Here is an 18,201-nt window from a genome sequence, read left to right as displayed (position 1 = left end):
TACCTGTTGTTTGGAGAGCTTGAGCGCTGCTGCAGTTGCCCTCAGAGTGCTGCTATGAAAAGTGTGGGTCAGAATCCGTCTCCTATACTCATCAATACCCATGATGTGCTGACCACAGATAGCCAGAGCTTGCTCCCAGACCATATTGATCAGGGGCACACGCATCAGCTCCTCACACACCTGTCCAACCTTGCAGTGTAGTCGCAGTACTGATACACAACTATTGGGGTCTATTGATGGGGGAAAAAAATCAATATTACACAAGGTTTTCTTCATTTCTTCAAATAATAATATATTAGTGAGTGTGATGGTGAGTGGAGCCCACAATGTTTGGTCCATGGAAGAAAAGCTACAGTATAACAACAATCAGTTCCATGTGTATAGTGCTATAGCTAAAATGCAGTAAGAGCATTATCTGTGTGACAGCTTTCCTACCAGAGTTGCTGAGGTTGGGAACTATGTTTGAACTGGGCCTGGCAGTGAGAGGGGAAGGAGGAGGTAATTCCGCTGTGGCCTTCACCAAATAGACCATATCGCCCACCTACAGGGACACAGAACCAGACGTGAAGGATGTGTCATTTGGAGAGAGTGGGGCAGAGAAAAATATATATATAAATAATATACGGTTGCTGCTGTTATTTATTATTATTATACATTTTAAGGTCAGTCGCTTAATACAATAGTTTTAAAAGGGTGTTTTTAACTACATTTGACTCCAGTAACTGCTATGGTGGGTCAGCTTCAATCTCACAACATCAAATGCTTTGATTGCAGAAAAAACAACAATATGCATGCCAAAAGCCTACGGCAATAAAAGCAGGTGGCATACAGTTGATGCCAAGTGGGGATGATTGTCTGTTGCGCAGCTACTATTTGATTGGTTATTTTTGTTTAGTAACTTTTCATTATTAACTCGTAGTTAGCAGTTAGCAGAAGTTGTATTTCTCCTGGAAAGCAACTGCCACCATCGACAAACTGAACTATCTTCTAGAACACAAATTTGAAATTCTGCCTTCTGAGGATGAGGATGAGGATGAGATTAAGTACCTCGTTGCCCACCAGTTATGGGACATTGTTATAAATATTTGCTTTAATGTGGAGTGGCTGTCTACGAAAATATGGTTAACTGCCAGCTTGTCCAAGAAGGTGCTATTTTTGCTTCCTGTGTGTTTTTTGGGGCGATGGCATCTTGTTAAGAGCAGGTTTTCAGAATCTCCAGCATCCAAACATGAAAGCAGTGGGAGACATCTAGAGAGTGTGGTAAAGTTGGGTTTGCTTTGCAAAGTAAACATTTCTACCCAAATTGACAGCACATACAAACAGCTACAGGATTTTACCACCAGAGTCACTGAAAAGTTTGCAGAGAGGAAGAACCACCCTGCTTTCTTTCTCTTGAGGTAAGCTTTGAATTACTGAGTGATATCTTGCTGTTAAAGAGTAGTGTGTAATGTGATTCCATCAGGTCACTTTTCTAATAGTCATACTTGTTAGGATTTATTCATGCATGTGTCTAACCCTGACATCTGCTCTCCTTCCTCTTCCATTAACTTAAGACTTGTACGCCAGTAAATGTCATTCCCCTTTGCCTTCTATAGCCATTCTTCAGCCTGCAGGCAGCTTTTGTATTGCCACATTTGATGTAGTCCTGTAGTGTTCTGTATTTATGTTGTAAAAGAGTCATACTATTATTCTTTCAGGAGGGATATAAAGCATTATTTCAAATTGTAAAATCATATAATAAAGGATAGAAATACAAATAAAAAATATATTTGGTGAAGCAGTTCATGATTCCATCAGACTGACTCGATTTCAGCTATAATTCTTTTAAATTATTAAAGAAGCAAACCTCGTAAATGGTCACATAGTTTAATAATTAATGTTATAAAACAGGGGTTGCACCACAGTGTGTTTCAGGAATCAAACATGAGATGCCTCTTTTGCTTCAAAAGGAAAGCTGAAAAAGAGGCTAAGATGAGCTCTGGTAACCAGACTTAACTTGATTTAGCTTGATTTTAATACAGTAACTGAAGAAAATGACAGACTCATCAGCACAGTGTACAGACTGATTACTGAGGACAAACTTAAAAAGAAAATCTGTGACAAAGTTAACCGATGTACAGATATTAATCCCTTTGGAACTGATTTGACCAGGTTTGATTCAAAAGCTAAAAGCTGTATTGACCTCTGTCCTGAAATGTCAAAGTAACTCACTATTAACTATTAATACTACTACTACTACAACTACTACTAATAATAATAATAATAATAATAAAATAATAGTAATAATAACAACAATGATAATAATAATAATAATAATAATGTAGAACATTTTAAGTGATTTCTCTGACCATCTTTGAGTTAAAAAAAAACTCTTTGTCATCTGGAACCTCAGCTAACAGGCTTCTGGAAACGTAATACACAGAGTTTAAATGATAAAGATCTAACAATGAATTTAAAACAGGAAATGCATAAAGTGATTGAATTAAATATTCTAGCTAAATCTGATACAAATCTATGGGAAATAATAAAATAAAGAATAAAAGATTTCTTTAAATGTAAATATTAAGAAAGAAATAAACGTATAAACAGAAAGCATGATGCACTTATACATCAATATATTAGTTTGAAGCACATGAAAAAGAGATCGAATATAGATGAAGAAAAAATATTAAACTTAAAAACAACCTTAATTATGAATTATTATACAAACATATATAAACAATCCCAAATAGATAAAAGAGGAAACCTTGTTCATGCTATTAGATAGGCAAAAAAAATCTTCAAAGCAAGTTCATTAAATTAATAAAAAACAAATGGTGATGCTGATTTCTGTGAAAATATGAAAAGAGAAGTTATTAGAAATGTATGTGTTACTGCATATGAGAAAAATGGAAACTTACACTGCAACTGTGTAAACTTTTTCAGGACTATCCCTTCATTACAGCTTGTTGTGAATTTTTTCTATGAAATTATTTGCTAAGATAATAATCAATAGACTTAATGATATATTAGAGGATATTATAGATAAAAAACAAATGTGTGCAATCAAAGGATTGGTAATGTGGGACAACCTTAGCATTTTAAGAGCAATCTTACACAAACCTGATGAATTGTAAGGGTTTTATATTATTGGTCTTTATCAAAAAAAAGCATTTGAATACATTTCCATTGATCTGGGATCTCTGGGCTGTGATTAAAACATACAGCTTTCCTGGTAGCTTTATTCACATGCTAATGTGTTTGTATTTAAAATCAAGTGTCTGTGTGAGTGTTAATGTGTTTTAACTGAGTCTTTTGAAGTAGAAGGAGGTGTGAAGCAGGGCTGTCCATTGAGTGCAGCTCTTTATATTTTAGCCATCAGCCCTCAATAAAACAAATCTACAAAGACATCGTTACTGGCATTATAAAAATCAGGCAGAGATGGACGTTCTAACTGATCATTTAACTCTATATGAAAATACATCGGGAGAAAAACAATCTCCTGACAAACATGGAATAAAAATACTCAGTCTGATTATTTGTAAGTTAATGTAGTCAAAGAAAGACAGAGAAAAGATTGTGTGAAATTAAGTGCAGTATTGGGAAAACAAAGATACTAATTACAACATAAGTGTAAAAAAGTTTTTGAACAAAAGTGTAAATAATATTGTCAAAACCTTCATCCTATAATATATAAAAAACATCAACTAAACAAACAGTGTGTGAGCTTAATCTGGGGAACAACCAGCGAAGTCACTAAAAGGGAATGTACGTACATGGTGGTTTGGGTGCTATTGAGCTTGGTGACAGATTAAAAATGACATTAGTAAAAAACATATTGCAGCCATCAGCAGAAATGCTTTCTGGGTTGGAGATCTTTCAATGTGGAAAAAAACAGAAGAGGCAAAAAAGACATGGCCCTCATTCAGTGTTTTCTCACAGGGGAATGTTGGTTCTTTGTAAATGAAAGAGGCTCTATGTGAAAAGTGTCCCGACATAACTTCTGTTGTGATTTGGTGCTGTATAAATAGGACTGACTTGATTTGATTATAAATTATTACATGCAGATTGTATTACACAACAGCAACATTTACAAATAGACTGGGGTGGTTTACCCAGCAAAATGATTTATCATCAAATAAATTATTTTTCAATAAGGAGGTTTAATTAATAATAATGAAGGCACAGATGCGATTAAAAAAATCTAAAAAGTCAGAATCTGTCAGAGAGCGTTTGGGTTGTCTGGTGGCTGATATCTGTGGGAAGACTTCCTGTTAGAGCTGTTGTGTCTTGGTGTTGTCATGTCACAACAAAAGAATGTCAAATGATTTACTGCAATGATGATGAGAAACAGCAGCATCATCTAATGGACTGTTACAGAGCTCAGGAAGTCTGGATTGCATTTGCCATGTATTGCGTTATAGAAGATAAATTGCCATCCAAACATACAGAGCGGATACAAATTGTTATAGTTACTGTGTGTTTAAAAATTATGGAAATGATAGATTATATGGACTTTATGGATGTTTGCTCTTTGGCACTGGTTTCACTTTCGCTTAATTATACTATATTTGTATTTTGAAATTCAGTATAGATCTTTAAAAACATAACCTGACGTCTCTTTCATAAACAGGCAGAATATCGAGTTATAACTGACCAGTCTGATGTATATACAGGTGTGTGTGGTTATTCTGTAGCAGCCTGGTGTTGTTTTCAGCCAATTTAACGAGAGTAAACAGAGTAAAGGTACGTGTGTAATAGCACTGCGCTCTGTTGCAGCACTTCTCCAACCAGAGGCTTCAGATTTATCAACATATATCTCCTCTGCTGGCTTCAGATGCTGCAGAAATGTTAATGAATTGAAAGAGAAACTTTTCATACAGTATAAAGCAGTTGTGGACAACAGATACTATAAAAATTCACCCATATAAATTCATAGATCAATGCAGACTGATTTACTGACTTTCCTTCTTTAGCCTCATTGTACTTTAGTTTCTGTGCCTATTTTGTTTGGAGTGTTTAATTGAGACACCTTTATTTATATTTCAAGCATTAATCTGTTATTGCAGCACAGTTGCAGCAAGTATTTAGTTTGATCTTGTTGATAAAATCACCAGATTGATGTTGCGCCAGAAACAGACGTGGTTCTGAGATATACTTTCATGCAACATCTAGGACCAAACTTCAACCAAAATACAACAACCGACTTTGTATTGCTTAATTTGAATGAACCTCCCATCTGTTGGCACCTTTCCTCCCTTCTGTGCACCATAAAATAATTCCATCTATCCATGCAGTACATTCCTAACACAAAGTAATACTGTTTTTGGAATCAGAATTTTTATTATTAGTTTGTGTGTCTACAAATTCAGCACCTGCTATTTTGGTTGTGGCTCAAAGCATTTTCTATTTTGCACTTTGCTCTAACGGAAACACAGTGTTGTCGAGTTTTGTAGACAGATAATTAAATTCCACTGATGAACACACACACACAAACACTTTAGAATGAAGATTTCATTCAGTTAATTATAATTTAATTTAACATGCACAGTAGATTATCTGCACAGTCTGTCAAATTAGAGACTTCTCAGTTAGTGTTCATAGCTGTCTTCCGTTTCAGAAGTGAAAAGTTAATAGTCAGTTATTAAAAACAACATTTAAAGGAATTGACAGTCAACCCAGATATACATGAACACACACACACTGACCTGTGGGCAAACTAGCAGGATGGAGCAGTACTTGCTGCCTGGGCAGAAGGGCAGGTAGTGGATGGTCAGTGTGTCTGCTTGGCCTGACTTCAGACAAACACTCCTCACTTCACACAGGAAGTCACTGCCTTCACCATCTGGAAACACACACAAATGTGTATGTAGACCGAAACACACACATAGTACTCACACACAAGCATAAACTATTATGTGTGCATTTGAATGGTAGGACTAACCGGGATTTGAGCACTTCCCTTCCATTTCCTCCCCACAGCTCTTGTCTTGTGTCATATTTTCTATACTGTAAGAAGGAGGAGGAAAGAAAATCATAATAATTCATACGTGGATATCAATCAGACTACACAACCCGATTCGGGTGAACCAGAGATGACCTCAGTCGTGCTTCAAATCCTCATCATCAACTCCTGATTAGAAAAAGGAGCAGGAATGTTTGGCTTTGAAGACGTCCCAGGTGGTGAGAGATGTATACTAACCAGCTACTCTTGATGACAACCCAGTGCTCTCCTGAGCATCGATCTTATACTTTACCTCGCCCTCTGAAGAAGTAACTAGCTGGAGGAACAGTATGTCTTTGTGGCATATAAGCTCTTACATTTGCTGTGAAGCAGGCTATTTCTTTTGTTTACAGACTATTTGATTGGTGATGGTGCCTTTGTTTGTAGATGTCATGTTGTCATGTATGAAAAGATCCAAAATGAACACTGAAAGTGAACTATTTGATCACTATAAGCAAATTAGTTACAGCATTTGTATAGGAACGATTCTTCTTTCTTAAGCTTTTTGATCCATGTAAGCAGTTGATCATTGTATCTGTGATCAACTGCTAAGTGGTTTCCACAATCAACTATCATCATCATAAATCCCATGATAAGATCCACACCAACAATGAGTGTGTGTATATCTAAAGCCTGATATCTTGTTTTTCTGTATCATGGAGCTCAACTGTTGTCTAAAACCTATTAAAAACACATCAATGAGTCACAGTGTCACACTGGGTGACATGTTCCTTCATTAATGTGAACACACACACACTGTAGTTTCTTTTGACTCAATGCCACACACACTCTCCTACTGCCAGAAATACTCATTAGAGCACTCCTGTTAGAATATTGTTTGCTGAAAACTACAGTGACCAGCTGTTGTTGTAAAATACTGAACCTTTTCTGAAAATGCAACTTTTTATTAACTTTATTAACTTTTAGTTGTTTTTAAAGATTTATGTGGAAGGTCAGAAAGTATTGTGAGATGGACGAACACATGATTAGCTTTGTCAAGTTGCAATTTTCATGGCATTTGTGGAAAAACTACAGAATTAGGCCAGAACGATCCTTTACCTCAATTATTCTTAACTATGTATTATAAAATGTGGGTATTGTTGTGTTTGATTTAATGTGTGTGTTAGCTGTTCCTGTGCTAAGTGCTGAGAACATGCATGCATGTGTTACTTGGCTTTAGAAGAGGCCTGTTGAAGGAGGTTGTCTTTTTTCTTTTCAGGCTCCAGTGGGTTGAACGTAGACTCCACCAGCACCACCCTAAACACACACACACATGCACAAACACAAACACACACAGCAGAGACTCTTGAATTTAACAGCATGACTCCAAAAACATATTGTACCAGGACTTTCTCTGACTCTAGAAAGTCTCATTGCTGCTGAATTTTTTTTATGTGATTTTTTTAGTGAAGTAAGCAACACAAACAAAATCTAATTAAGTTCTATTGTAACCTGCACCTACCCTTTTAAAATGTCACCTTATGTACAGAGAGGATTCTAACGTCACAAATTGTGTACAGGGACACATCTCTTACCTGAACTTGGCTTCTTTATTGAAAGGGTTAGTTATTGGCACTTGGGTGACTTTCAGTGTGTAGCATGGAGACTCACACTTGACAGTATTCTGAAGAAAGACAGAGGGAAGCAGACAGTTGGTCATCTAGTTATATCAACCTAAAGCTGCCGCCAACCACTATGCAGCAACCAACCTCCAGAACAAACTCTGTGTGGCATGTGATTAGTCATCTGCATTTAGTGATTGGTGATTTAGTGTTAACAAGCAATCAAAAGCAATTAAATAAGTAAGTGAGCCTTGAAGCCATCTAAAGTTAGTGGTGCAATAACAGCACCATAGCAGCCAGTCTACTTATTGATCAGGCAGTCAGACCTTTAGTTTTTTCCTTACTGCTGTATCAGTAGCCAGGCAACCAGCAAGCCAATGAACTATTCAGAAGTGGTGTACTCACTGTGGGTGTGATTTGACTGACGTGGGTCTTCAGGCTGAAGGTGAGAGTGGTGGCACGCAGGCAAGCAGAGCTGGAGATGAGCAGAAGGACAGCCTCCATGGGTTGCAGGAAAGAGCATCTGTACTGGACGGTAAGTTGAGTGCTCGCCCTGTAAAATCCATCACAGCCAACAGCAAATTATCAGATAATTTAGCCTCTGTTCTAGGGGAATCAGAATGCCCTCTGAAGCGCTTTTACAACACATTAATTTTATTGTACAACCTCCCATCTTCAGGTTATGACAGTGATGAATCAGCAGAATTATAATACTATGTTTCTGCATAATGGCATTGTCCTTAAAGACAGCAAAGTAAAGCATGGGATTCAAAAATGGGACATGGGCTATTTTTATAGAGGCCTCACTTGAGAGCAAAACTGGTACATTTTAATGAGCTACAGTCTCAGGGCAAGACTAAACATACTCAATTTGGGTTCTGGGCTGAAGAAGTTGAGAAGGGTTTTCCCTATTCTTGGCAGGGAGCAGGTCTGCCCAAAACAAATTATTTTGGAAGTACAGATGGAATTACAGATGCAAAGACAGCACTTCCTTACTAACGATACCAGTTTTAATCAACTTTGAATATCTACTCTTGATGCACACTACAAAGGCATGTACCAATGTTTGATAATTACCAACAACCATAATTCAGTAATATCACCTTTTTTTTTTTAGGATTACTTATGCTGTAACCTGGAAAAACAAGTCTATAAATACTTGGTATTTCATTATATACAGAATGTGTAATAAAGCAGATAATTACCTGTAAATTAAGTTGGAAAAATCATGCAAATGGAAACCATGCAAATTTCAATTAGTGCCCCAAGGCAAGGCGATTTCAGTATAATACTAGACCACTTGCTTAAGTATAAAGACGTCCTTGTAAGATGTTTCTTTTAACCTTCTGTCACCAGTTTTCGTCCATGATTAGCATAAAAATAGGCACATACAATACACGTTTATCATTCTTCAATCTAAGGGAGCATACTATGGCAGGAGATGACAGTCTGTGATTACTTTACTTTGTGAAGGTCAATCTTAAGACAAATTGCAGGAGATCTGAAATTCTCCTTAAAGACAATGAAATCATTTGAAGTGAATGGCACTCATAGGGTAAAAAGGAAAAACCAGCAAGGCCAAAGACTCTATAAGCTCAAATGCTAACTTGCACTTGCTGTGGTGCTCATGTGTGGCTTTTGTATATTTTGTAAATACGTTTTTACAGGTAATGTATGTGATCAAAAAACTGAATAAACAAAACCTAGATTCTAGCAATGTATGGAAACTGCATGTTTCCATATTATTTTCAGTGTTTCCCCTAGGTTAACTGCTATGGGGTGGGGAGCTAATGAACCTGTCTGTGTTTGTCTGTGTCTGTGTTTATGAGCAGACAGCAGACGTGAGCTGTTTGGCAACATGGCTATCGTGTAACTGTTTATCATAACCTGTCGACACCTTGAACTTAGTACCACACGCTGCTGCTGATGGGTTGATGATGATTTTGACGCTTTATTAGCTATTATCTGAGCTATTATCTGAGCTATTGTTGCTGTGCTGTTGTCTCCCACCTATTGCAGGAGAAGTTGTGGGAGAGTGAGGGGTGGTGTTGCACAGAGAGAGTAAGAGAGAAGTGGTGCTAATACTGGCACAGCTTTACGGAAGAAATGAGTTATGTATTTTAAGTCAACATCAAACCATATCGATACAAATGGCATTATCTCATTTTATCTTTAAGGGGGGCAAGGAGTCCCGTTTGGGGGTGGGCTGCTCTTCTGAGGCAACACTGACTTTACGGGAAACACTGACTTTGAGCTATTTTTGATAGTAAACATTGAATTTCATTTTCTTACTAAAAAGACATACTTTGGAGGAATGGTGACAGTGGAACCATCAGGGAGTGAGAAGAGATGGGCATCCTCTCCTAAAAGGAAGGCCTGGTATTTGACAGGCTTAGAGGATGGGCTTTTCAAACGCACCTGCAATACACACACAAACACAAGAATACACACAGAACCACAATGAAGTTCTTTTTATTGACAGACAAATGTTAGTGTCAGAAAACAATACAAAAATGACACCCATCTTGGTAAGCATTGACAAACTGACATCTATTTTTGTTAGGCGTGTAATGTGGTTTAACCTGACAATGTGCATCATTACCCAAATGTCTATTTGTCTGTGTTTGTAATCCTGTTAGTGTGTATGGGGGTGGGTCTATAATCCTATTAATGTATGTGTGTGTCTATAATCCTGTTAATGTGTGTCTGTGTGTTATCCCAGTTGCAGTGTTTGTATGCGTGTGTTATTATCTGACCCGTAGGTTATTATCCAAGCCATTTGCTGTCTCGCCAGTGCTCATTAAAATGATTTACGAGGGATGCGGTTAAATTTTATTCAAGCATCTTCTAAGACCAAAGTCAGTGTTCTATATGTGTGTGTGTGTGTGTGTGTGTGTTTGTGTGTGTGTGTGTGTGTGTGTGTGTGTGTTTGTGTGTGCGTTACCTGCTTGCTAAAAGTGCTGTGAAGGCCTCCTGATAGAGTGATAGTGTGTAGTGGCAGATATTGAGGCAGCCTCTCATACAGGTGAACACACAGCATTAACATCTGCACGGGGTTGGGATCTGACAAGTCTGTGGGCTGAAAACACACACACACACTCAGATAACAAGGACACACAGGGGCACAGTCACAACAGGATGTGCTGCCTAATCTCTGACATAATCAGCATGATGTATTAAACATCTCCAATTATGTTTTACAGGTTATTCATTAAGCTAATCAATGCAGTAATAAGCTAATATTTCTCCGTCAAAATAATTGCTTTCACATAAAACATGCGTGGTTTTAATACAAAGACTTTTTTTCATTAAGGCTGTGTGATTGTCTGGATGAAAAGGTCTGTAATATACCTGTACATCCATGTTGAGAGACAGTGTGTTTAAGGCCTGGACCACTATGATGTTGTTGTGGAGGATCTGCTCCAGGCATGTAGCTGTGGTGTACATCCTCCGGAAGTGGCTGCAGATCTAATTAGGAAAACAGTGGGTGAGAGGGATGTAAAACTATTACTCACGATCAGATGCAGCTTCATGCACTGATCTGAATCTTTGTGAGATGAAACAGCAACAGCATTGAACACAACAAAATTACTTTTGAACACTGCATTTGAAATTACATCTTGGTGGATCTGCCCACTGGCAGCTAAGTAGGCACCTAAGTGCCAGGAGTATCTGGTGGCTTTACTACCTTCTATGTATCTCTACCATTGTCAGTTATAACCTGGCCATAATAGTTTGGTTCATTTTGTTGCTTTTAACATATGGGAACTTGTCTATTACAGGTTTTTTGTTTTTCAGATTTTGGTTGTATTCTGCTTTGTCTCTCACTTTTAATGTTGTAGGTGAGGTAATCTTTGAGGTTAAAGATAACACCTAGAAAATTAAATGCCAAGAGGACCAGCTGACCTGATTTTTCACTTGTTTTATCGGCTCACTACACTATTATGCTTTTTGAGGTTATCCTGAGAGTCTCTGTTGTGGCTACTCTTTTGGCCTAGGGGTCTGTATGTGTGCCTCAAGTACAGGCAAGACAGGAAATATGATCCAGGAAGTCCAGTTTGAGTAACAGATCAATGAATCTGAAGGCTTCTCACAAACCAAAACACTGCCTGTATAGTACTGAGAGAGGATTGTAGATTACCTTTCATCATGATGATCATGAGGTAAACAGTACAAACATTTATTTCACATTAAAAAAGTAATCCACCAGGAATGTGCACCTGCAGTAAGTGACTGCCAGAGATCTCTTCGTTGGGAACCCCATTACACTGGACTGCCACCATTAAAATGAATGAAAGGGCTGCGTTTTTTCATGTAGGGCTCAAGATAGTGTGGATGTAGATTGAGCTAGTGTCTGGTTGGGTAGTAAGAGAATGGGGTTTACTCATTGAAAGAACTTTATCTACTTTGTTTCACTGAGCTTTGTGTGGTCACAGGAGACAGTTGCTGGCTAGGAGTGTCTGTCACTTGGCAGCTTAGAATCCTTTTCAGCTTGGTATATTGCTAGAGTTCATAATTAAAATGTGTTTGTACGTGAGCCATGTGTTGCAGCTGTAGTTTTCTCTCTGTTGTATATGTCTTGGGACATTGAATAGAAAGCCAAACCCTGTTGCAAAATGAGCAATAAATAACAGGCAACCTGTTACCTACTGCTCATTAACAATGTATGCTCAGTAAATATTTTGAGTCTTCTTTTTTACTTGCAAAAAGCTCAAAGCTGTTTGGGTATTGACAGATGTGTTTGGGATTCATGTCATGCTGAAATTTCTCCTATCAGACTCTTGCAGGCAAAACACATCTACTGGCTCATTCACCACTGACATACAGAGTGAGATGGACTTTCTCTCTCTACCTCTCTCTCACACTCGCACACACACACGCACACAAAATGGTGCTTAGCATGATAAGAGGCTCCCTTAATCTTGTTCAGGGCTAATTGCGTCCTCATCACATCAATCACAGAGCCACTTACAGGCATTAACCACCATCCCTCACTGACTCAACAAAACACTGAAAAGTATCTACACAAAATTAGCAGACACACTCAAACACACATGCACACACACACACATACACACACACACACACACACACACACACACATACTGACCAGGTAAGGGCAGTAGGCAGCAAGCAGAGCAGCAAGCACCAGTCCATCTGTCAAGTCCAGGTCAAAATTCACAATCCAGCGTGCTGATGGAACACCACCTGCAAACCATTACCATGCAGAAATGACCTATCAATCAATAATACATATTAAGATATGAAAAGGTAGTGAAAAACATCCAGCCTCAATCTGTAAAACAGATTAAATCAAGTTCAGGGTGTTGAAAAAATATGTTCACAAGGTCTACCTGAATTCAGAAAGTATGAAATGTACAAAATATATATATATAAAAGAACTCTTGGAAAAGTTACAGAAATAGTTGGCAATAAACAGTTCATAAAGGGCTCAATAGAGACTGCACAGATTGTGGTTGTATCGATCACAACACCTGCTAAATAATAATTTTACATGCTAAGGGAAATAGTCTCAGAAGTAACAACAAATACAGAAAGTATACAGACCGTTTTTTGACGCTGAGTTGTCTGTGCTTATGAATCATTAACCAGCAGATAAATAGACTTTTAATAGCTGAGTTGTTAATGCCACAACTGAAACAGATTTGTATTATTTCATCCTGTGGATACATTAACCATGGAGGACCACAAGGGTCATGGAAAGAGGAATACAGCATTTCATTAATTACTAAGTAATCGTACAATTAAATGAGGAATTAAAAAGGAAAAATAAAAAATAAAATAAAAAGGGGATTTATAAAAACAACTTTAAAATAGTCAGTAAAAACATCATTTAGAAAATACATTAATGAATTTAATAAATAAATTAATTGAATTTCGAAATCCATTTCAAAATGCAGTTTTACAAAACAGAAATAAATAACTGAAACTGAAATGCGTTATTCCTCTCTCCATGACCCTTGTGGTCCTCCATAATTAACAACAGTGTGTGTACATGTTGTGTGTCTTACCTGTACCCCACACAGTCTTCTTCATGCTCTGGTAGTGCATGTTGAGCCACGAGAGCAACTTTAGTTCTTGGGGAGAGTAGATGTTACTGGCCAGAAGCTGTGATCCAACTGGGAGGATTCCGTCTTCCTGGCTCAGAGTTGTGTTCAGATTTCTCTCTGACACCCGACACAACACCAACACCTGTGAGGAGGAATATTCAGCGCTGAGATGACCTTCATATATTTCAGCACCATTTTACTTTACATTCACAAAGACAGACACATTCACAAGCTTTTTTCCCAGCAGGAAATATTCAAAGTCTTCCATTAAGGTGTTAAAAAACCTATGTCAAGTCTATGTCAACCTTTATTTGACTGTCAATAGGTATCAATTATTTCTGACAACCCCTGCCTTAAAGAGACAGAAAGAGAAACATTAACACACACAGAGAGAGAGAGAGAGAGAGAGAGAGAGAGAGAGAGAGAGAGAGAGAGAGAGAGAGAGAGAGAGAGAGAGAGAGAGAGAGAGAGAGAGAGAGAGAGAGAGAGAGAGAGAGAGAGAGAAAGTATAAAGGTACAAGGGATTGACAGATGGAAATTGCAGCTTATCCATCTTGATTCAGTAACCAGCTCTGATCCATGACAGTCGCATTGTGGATCAGGCTTAGGTAGAGATTGAATCCACTATAAATATAAAGTGCAGGCTGAACCAAGTACATCACACATTCTCAGACAAAATCTCCAAACCTCTGTGATAAAAAACAGCCAACCACAATCAGAATCCTCAACCTGTAAACTTCTCAGCCAAAATATTTGAGTGTAGAAGCATCATGAAAAACAGCTCAATGACATGAGTATTTATGCCTACAAATGAAGCGCAACATTCACATTTTTACCAAAAACAGAATAAAAAATTAACACACCGCTTGTAAACAAATTAAAACGGGTTCACCAGTTTTGTCTTGATGTGAGAGGAAAAGATGAAAGAATGCACTGATGCTTTCCAAAGCTTCATCAGCAGTAAATCCTTAAGTAACTAAATCCTGCAAACATCATCCGCAGAGAACAAGATTTGCAAATCTTTCACAAATAGCTGAAAAATCCCAGACTGTTAAAACTTCTCCCTGAAGCATTTTACTTTAGAATATCCATCCAAAACATAGCTGTAGTGCCATGCATATCGAGTGTGGGGGGCAGTAGGCCTGTTAACAGGTAGAAGACAATATGAATGAGTTTTTTAACCATTATGTATTTTCCTTTCATGTTACTATTGCCTCTTTAAATACAGTCATAATGAGCACCCTAAAAAGTACATAAAGTTACTTGTATTAATTTCAATGTGGATGTTTATTTTAATGCCCAAGTTACAACATCTCTGAACTATGATACTCTTCAGCAAGATCACGGTGTACCTTAAACATCAAGTGACTTCCACAAACACACATATAATCCTGCAAAATGGACAGTGTGAAAACACGGAGAGACAGAGTGAATAAAGAGTTGTTCACCTTGTATATTTGTAGCAGCACATCAGTCCATGATCGTTTGCTCAGAGATTCATAGTCTACACTGTTGTAGTCCAGGCCATACTCATCCTCATTAGCCTGAGACAACACAAACACATATGGCTCTAAATATATTGTTAGCATGATTGAAAGCAAGAGAGCCCACGAGCAACACTCTGGTTCATCATACCAGGATGGGTTTTTCATTGATGTCAGCAAAGATGGTAAAGCAATTACTGACAGCTTAATAAAACACATATAGAGGACCAAATTGTTGAGTGTGCATGCATACCTGCATGGAGCACCAGTGGTTGAACTCCTGCATGTCTAGCAAGTACTCTGGTCTGATGTGACACAAACAGGCTCCCTGCACCCTGAACACAGAAGAACAGAGGACAGAAAAACATGAACAAAATTTCAAAAATGTTAAGCATTAACATCGCTGGCTTCATCTATCTGTTGAAATTCATTCAGTTATGCCTGTTACCTAAATGGTCCTTATGGCTTTATTCAGACATGAGAGGACAGTTATGAAAAGAGCTATTATGGCCATGCAATGTTGGAATCTGGTGTGCAAGAGGGAGTGGCGTCACCGCTGGAGAACAGGGGTGAGTTAAAACGTTTCAATATTAAGGATGACAACATGTTCTCAGGTTACTAACAGGCTGCATCATTGATGGACTTTTAACTGTATTCTGCTGTTGAGACCTAATGCAAGTGTGAGGGGTGCATGCCCTTTTTCTCAAAGTGAATTCCCTCGTTCATTCTCTCATCAATTTAATTATTTATCATGACGCAAAGCCAGTGCCTGTTTTATAAAGTCCGTCCGTGCAAAAATCTAAAATAACAAGACATTAAGTTGAGACTCTCATTCCTGGTGTACCTTGGTTTATTAAAGCAGTTTCATTTTCTTTGTGTATAATACTATTATATATACTTTAATATACTTTCTCTCTTCGCATGTTTTCCTTGTGCTGGGGGCAAAACTGTAATCTGACAGCATTCTGTTCATTTCTGGAGTGACTTGGATTATAAAGTTGGCATTTGTTACAAAGACTGAACACTTGCTAGTTATTCTTATATAAACAGTTTATTACAAGGCTCACCTGAGAAAAGCAAGCATAGCTTCAAGTTGTTGCAGTAGCTGATTAGTGCGTTGGTCTACATCACTGGAAAAGGTCTGACAGCGAGTAATACCAGGAATCTGTTTGCCGGTCAGGTGGTGAAGCATGTCCACTACAGACCTACACATGACAGTATATAATTTTACATGACCAGATAGCTGAACACTTGCATCTAGAGCCAGATCAATGACTCCACTGATACTTAATTCAATCCCACTAGAGCTTCAGTTCAAGTATCATCTGCTATTTTCCATTACCAATTTCAACTAAAAAGCAATAACAAATAGAAAGCCTGGGTGGACTGCACATTTAAACTCCACTTGCCATCAAAAAAACAGACAAACAAAACATTATTTGCACATGAGAACCTCTGCTCCATGAAAAAGGTCTCCATAAAAATGCAGTACTCAACAGACACCACCTGATTTTATGATGCACATTTTCAGGCCCAGTCAATTACCTAGTTTCATCATGGTTGATGACTAGTTTAAACATTCCCTGTGCACATATTGTATATTATAATGTTTGCTATGTCAGCCTTAATTGCTTTGTAGTATGAAGATAACTAATTAGAGACTTGAGTGACAACGCTGCCTGAGGGATGTAACAACAAAAACATTTCTATCTTCAATCTGCAAAGGCTGCGAGCTGAAAATCCACCACACTTATACGCACCTAGAGTCTTTATTTTGACTGACACGATAAGTCCGTCCACTGTGATGAATTGTTTGAACTTTTGAGACAACTCTGGAAGGAGAGGCGAGGTAAGTGGGGGAAGTGATTGATCGACAAACACATAGGAAGGATGGTAAAAGCAGGATGGATGACTACATAGGAAATATGGCCCCTGAAATATAATATTAAAAAATCTCTTGGGTGTACCTTCTGAATGTGTACGGTACATAGACAGGGTGCGGCCCACTCGGCCAGCCAAAGAGGCTAAACCACCTCTCCACAGCCAATAAGACACCATGATAATACAGTCCCTCCTCTGAGTCGACAGCAGGGAACTCTGGGACACCGAGATTGGTTGGGGTGTCTCTGTTAGGAGAGGCGTCTTCATTCCTACTGGCCTGATCGCTCACACTCTCACTGTCTGGAAAGGAGTCTAAACAAGACAGATACACTTACTGTACATAAAAACACACATCTGCTGAGACAAACACAAAACATCATTTTAGATCCATCATTTCTTTTTCAAATTTACTATCAGACACATTAACACACTACACACGTATCCAGTGCGCTTTCTGACCTGAGGCCGAGCTCTTGTTTGTTGAACTGTTGCGATCAAACAACGAGGAGGATGATGAAGTCTGGCCAGAGGTAGAACTCGGTGTGTGATAGCGCTGAAGGATTGCCTCAACAGCTGTGGCCCCTACATCATAGTCACACATAAACCAATCAGATGCAAAGAGAAAAACACTAAACAAACTATGTTTACACAAGCTGTCTATGATGTGGAATGATTCATGTGGCAAGGATACTTTTCCTGACAGATACAGTCACTCCTATTGAATAACAAAGTGATTTTATAGCTCCATATATCTACATAGCTGTATGAATGTGTTTGTGTATATGATATAGTACCAGTTTTGAGAACAATCTGTTGTTCAGAGCGGTTAAGGGCCAAGTAGGGCCAGACAGTCAACAGACAGTTGTCAGCAACAGCACACAACTTAACCTTAAACCTGTCAGAGAAAAAACAAAGAGAAAATTGAGATGGTAGATTGATTCAACTTCAAAACAAAGACATGTGAGAAGCTGTGTTATACATTATGTTATTGAATATCAGGTTACCTGTTGTTTAGGTGGTCGGTAAAGGTGATGGTTGTGCAGAGGGACAGGGGGATGGCAGAGCAGAAGGACACAGTGCAGATCAGAGAGGTGACACTGGCTTCCTGGTTCTGGATATCTGCTGGATGTCTCTAAGGTTGCATACAGAGTAGAAAGATGGGAGTTTCATAGATCATGAAAGCGTGTTTGTTGAAGTGTCAGTCAAGAGAATCAGTTACA

General features: G+C 38.2%; 1 protein-coding gene across 1 annotated transcript in view; it reads right to left on the bottom strand.

Annotated features, from left to right (window-relative positions):
- LOC134006580 (cilia and flagella-associated protein 47-like) overlaps positions 1 to 18,201 on the bottom strand; it is a 61,050-nt gene that overhangs the window by 22,098 nt on the left and 20,751 nt on the right. Inside the window, exons 28-47 of the mRNA XM_062445496.1 lie at positions 17,986 to 18,113; positions 17,776 to 17,876; positions 17,441 to 17,563; positions 17,068 to 17,293; positions 16,861 to 16,932; positions 16,168 to 16,305; positions 15,354 to 15,435; positions 15,065 to 15,160; positions 13,584 to 13,758; positions 12,656 to 12,753; positions 10,897 to 11,013; positions 10,490 to 10,624; positions 9,851 to 9,963; positions 7,951 to 8,098; positions 7,519 to 7,607; positions 7,154 to 7,240; positions 5,924 to 5,988; positions 5,688 to 5,824; positions 436 to 541; positions 4 to 230 (exon numbers count right to left, since the gene is read on the bottom strand). Of these exons, the coding sequence (XP_062301480.1) occupies positions 4 to 230; positions 436 to 541; positions 5,688 to 5,824; positions 5,924 to 5,988; positions 7,154 to 7,240; positions 7,519 to 7,607; positions 7,951 to 8,098; positions 9,851 to 9,963; positions 10,490 to 10,624; positions 10,897 to 11,013; positions 12,656 to 12,753; positions 13,584 to 13,758; positions 15,065 to 15,160; positions 15,354 to 15,435; positions 16,168 to 16,305; positions 16,861 to 16,932; positions 17,068 to 17,293; positions 17,441 to 17,563; positions 17,776 to 17,876; positions 17,986 to 18,113 (2,463 nt within the window). The remainder of the gene's footprint in view (positions 1 to 3; positions 231 to 435; positions 542 to 5,687; positions 5,825 to 5,923; positions 5,989 to 7,153; positions 7,241 to 7,518; positions 7,608 to 7,950; positions 8,099 to 9,850; positions 9,964 to 10,489; positions 10,625 to 10,896; positions 11,014 to 12,655; positions 12,754 to 13,583; positions 13,759 to 15,064; positions 15,161 to 15,353; positions 15,436 to 16,167; positions 16,306 to 16,860; positions 16,933 to 17,067; positions 17,294 to 17,440; positions 17,564 to 17,775; positions 17,877 to 17,985; positions 18,114 to 18,201) is intronic.

This window comes from Scomber scombrus, chromosome 24 (assembly GCF_963691925.1).
Source record: "Scomber scombrus chromosome 24, fScoSco1.1, whole genome shotgun sequence".
In the NCBI taxonomy this organism is placed as follows: Eukaryota; Metazoa; Chordata; class Actinopteri; order Scombriformes; family Scombridae; genus Scomber; species Scomber scombrus.
This window is presented reverse-complemented; position numbering and strand designations above follow the sequence as displayed.